General features: G+C 45.5%; 1 protein-coding gene across 1 annotated transcript; it reads left to right on the top strand.

Annotated features, from left to right (window-relative positions):
- Positions 1–1,726: 1,726 nt before the first annotated feature.
- H257_11924 (hypothetical protein) lies at positions 1,727–2,979 on the top strand (the record flags this gene model as incomplete). The annotated part of the gene is made up of 3 exons (XM_009839003.1): positions 1,727–1,853; positions 1,932–2,147; positions 2,735–2,979. The coding sequence occupies 3 exons, from the start codon at positions 1,727–1,729 to the stop codon at positions 2,977–2,979; spliced, it is 588 nt and encodes a 195-aa protein (XP_009837305.1).
- Between the last annotated feature and the right edge of the window lie 993 nt (positions 2,980–3,972).

Below are 3,972 nucleotides of genomic sequence, written 5' to 3' on the forward strand. Positions count from 1 at the left end.
ATGTTCATTCAGAAAAACAGTAACTCTATAATTCAGATTTTATAAAGTTCAACATATTTGTAGACCTCTACAATATACGGATCGCGTATTTGACTGAATGGTTCGAGTACCTGCGCGAGCACTTCAACCTGGCGCCACAATTTATTCACCTCGACAAAGACTCCAGTCAGATTGCAGGCGTTAGATGTGCGTGGCCACTGGCAAAGTTGCATTTGTGCTTGTGGCATTTGGATAGGGCAGTGAGATCCAGGTTTTCACAGCAAACCAAGATGCCAAATGGGTCCACGTAAGTGAGCTGGATAATTCAGCTGTAAGCTTACTACATTTCCTAGGTATCGAATCACATTGATGGAACATCCATTGCCATCGATATTGAATGACCAAACGTTTCCCAAACCGTTGTGTTTGCATGGAATGTGGCATGCATCCGATGTCGAGGATGAATGCAGAATTGAAGTTACAAGTACTCAATAGATTGATTTGCCCCCTGTAGGGCTTGGATTCGGTCATTTCGACTTTGATTGCGGGGTTGTTACTGGGGATGATCGAAACCGCAACGATAGCAACGGTGACAGCGGCGTTGACGTTAACGGTGTTAGCGACGTTGGATGCCTATCTGTGAACAACTACGATTACAGAGGTGGAACCAGTGGTGGAAACAGCGTGCGCAGCGCACAACGTTTCGGTGGGACAGAGTGCAGCAACGAAGTGCTACAAACGATGAAGAGACATTTTAAGCAACACACTTTGCTTTCAGGACAGGTTTGAAAGGATTTATTACACACTTCTCATATTTTGTAGGATCCTCCGTCAATATACCACGAGGCTGTGGTGGAAATGTTCACGTACTGTCGTCTCAAGGAGCTGCCATTTGTGTGGATGTACTTGTACACAAATTGGTACAACCAGCAGGCGTGGTGTTTGTGGGCGCGAAGTTCAAGTACAACACTGTCCGAATTCCGAACTTGCATGCTCGTGGAGTCGCATTTTTCCATATTAAAATTCAGATTCCTCAAGGTAGAAAATTGGTCTGCATTTTTCCATATTAAAATTCAGATTCCTCAAGGTAGAAAATTGGTCTGCATTTTTCCATATTAAAATTCAGATTCCTCAAGGTAGTAAATTGGTCTGCATTTTTCCATATTAAAATTCAGATTCCTCAAGGTAGTAAATTGGTCTGCATTTTTCCATATTAAAATTCAGATTCCTCAAGGTAGTAAATAGGTATGCTGTCTAGCAAATATCGATTAGAATTTTACATACACGAGGACTCTGTAGGAAATATCTCGCCCTCGGCTGGACTTTTTGACGTATTTGCTCACAACAACAGTACTACAAGGGTGGTTTGTCGAGAAGTTTTCAACTCAACAAGCTTGCATCCGGGACACCTTAGGCCAAATTGGGAACGAAGTTTCAACCGAACTTGGAAGGCCTGTGCTGCGAAAATCATGAACAATGACTTGAATTGTGGTAGATACGACACTTGCTTCTTTCAGTGGATTTGCACTTGTCCAGCGTATCAGTACAACGAGCATTTCCTGTGCAAGCATTTAGTGTCTGCATTTGTTCGGGAAACGCGTATGATACGACTGCGAATGATGTAAGTGAATGTTGCATTTTTCATTAGTCGTAATTCAACAATAACAATGTGTAGTACCTTGCACCAGCGTTTAAGGTGCGAAGGTACACCCATCCATTGTGGGTTTTCCCAAAGACCAAGCGTGAAATGCTTGCTGCCGAAAAAGACAAGACCATGTACTTCACCGTTGACAACACCGTTGACACCACTGGTACGATTGCTGGTACGAGCACCGCACCTCGCAACCCCAAAAGTACCGGTGATGGCGACGTTGGTACCGCCGGCAGAAATAGCGGTAATAATACCTGAATGTAAATAAATAATACATAGCAAGTCTTACTCAGAACATTAGTTGACCTGGACAACCACAGCGTTCAAGACACATACGACAAGCTAGCCTCCATACGAGACATATGTCAACGAGCAATTGTCACGAGTACAAACAACGCGTGCAACCCAGAGTTCGTTGAAACGGTGCTGCAGTTGCTTACCCCGACGATGAAGTTTTTGGACAAGGCTGGCGAAGTTGACAACTTGCGAAAACGCCAGCGGACCAACGCGCCAATCCGTAACGACCTGCGACGATACGAGCCTCCGCATGCGTGAAAAATAAATACAATCCAATATTAGTAATTAGAGTTGTGAATGCTGTGTTAATCTCTCCGATGTTATAACCGTTCTATCCAACGTTACACCGCGGTTATCAATGTCACTTTCACTGTGGTTGTTAACTTAACAAAATTGAAGTATTGTGCTTTCGAGCGAAATTTCATGTTGTGGCGTGGTTTCTCTGGAATTTAAATCGATTTTATTGGCAACCAAGGCCTTGCAATGCAGGCGATAACCCGCTGACCTGAGCTTTCAGCAATATGGCTGCTAGGAGTGTGGTGGACAGCACTATTTTGTGCGAAATTGCAGCGGAGGAGAGCAAACATATGTTTTAATTATAGCCAATAGAAATTGAGTACTACTGTTGCGAACCAGATCGGACAGCCATGAAGCGGACGATTAAGTGGCCTAACCCTGAGTGAAGATTTTCGGGATGCCGTGTGCAACGGAGTGACGGATCGCATCGCATCGTTGATTGAAAGCGGCGCCGACGTCAACTTTGTCGACGAAGACTCTGGGTGGGCTCTTTTGCTGTGGGCTGTGAAGCCCACCAAGTGGAGGCGCTGGAGCTACTGCTTCGTCATGGCGCCAATGTGAATGTGGGCGATTCGTCGGGGAACACGGTGCTCCACAAGGCGGCGTACTTGGGATATGGGGACTGCGTGAGTCTGCTGCTCCAGTATGGCGCCGGGGCTAACAATCCGAACAACATGCAGCAGACGCCGCTCAAGTTGGCCTCGCTCTTTGACAAGCCAGACATGGTGGCGCTGTTGTCCAGTGTTGTGTCGTAATCATTTGCACTGTACCCCGTACTGAAGTGTAGTCAACATACCAATAGCCACCACAGATTAACATTTGTATCGTAATGTCACGGAAGGATGATACATTGTCGCGTTGTTAAGAGTACACTCGTTCTTGCACCATGATTTCCCCTCTAGGGTTTGAATTGAACTGTAGTTGGCTGAACAAGAACCTTCCTCGCTTGTCATTTACACAAATCGATGCCCCCTATTTCAACCTACCGGTATGTACCCAACTTCCCCATTCGCTTCGACATTTTACGTGTATTATTGTTGTTTTACCCTAAATTTGGACTTTTGAGCCGAGTCGCCAAATCTATCGATCGATTCTTGTACTGAATTTTGTATGTAAAAAGGGCTCCTGTGGTGATTGCTATCACACTAATTGGATTCTCACACTAATTTGACGTTGTTGATGCAATCTGATTGGCTAAATACTTCTGTCCATTCTTCTGAACATTTGGTTGTGTCGATTCATTCTCCATGTCGCTCCAGTTTAGAATAAACACAACCATAATATTTTACAATAACTATCGCATTGTTTTACGAGGCACTAACGTGGAAGTGTGTGAAGGACATGCAGGGCGTAGATCGCCTTGGCATGGGACGGATCGGCTGTCAACACGGCTGTAAACTAGGTCGATTGATCAACAAAGTCCCACATCGTTTGGTGTTTAGTTAGTACCTTGGTCGCGGCCAGCTGTGGATGGCCCAAGTGCCAGTGGGCCAGCCCCGCGTTGTACATGGCTTTGGGTGGTGCGGGTGCATCTTGTGAGCGATTTCAAACCCTCCAGCGCCTTAAGGTACTCTCCCTGGCTCAAATACGTCGCGCCGACGTTCACCACCACCGACGCAAACGACACGCCTGCAAAAAAATATTTATAGTTCGTCATACATAGGACGAATATGTCAAGTGGTGCTTTTCCCTCGCCTGTGTTCACGCCTTTTGTCCTCTCCTACTTTCTCCCAAACTCTATCGCCTAG

Source organism: Aphanomyces astaci (assembly GCF_000520075.1).
Source record: "Aphanomyces astaci strain APO3 unplaced genomic scaffold supercont1.37, whole genome shotgun sequence".
Lineage (NCBI taxonomy): Eukaryota > Oomycota > Saprolegniomycetes > Saprolegniales > Verrucalvaceae > Aphanomyces > Aphanomyces astaci.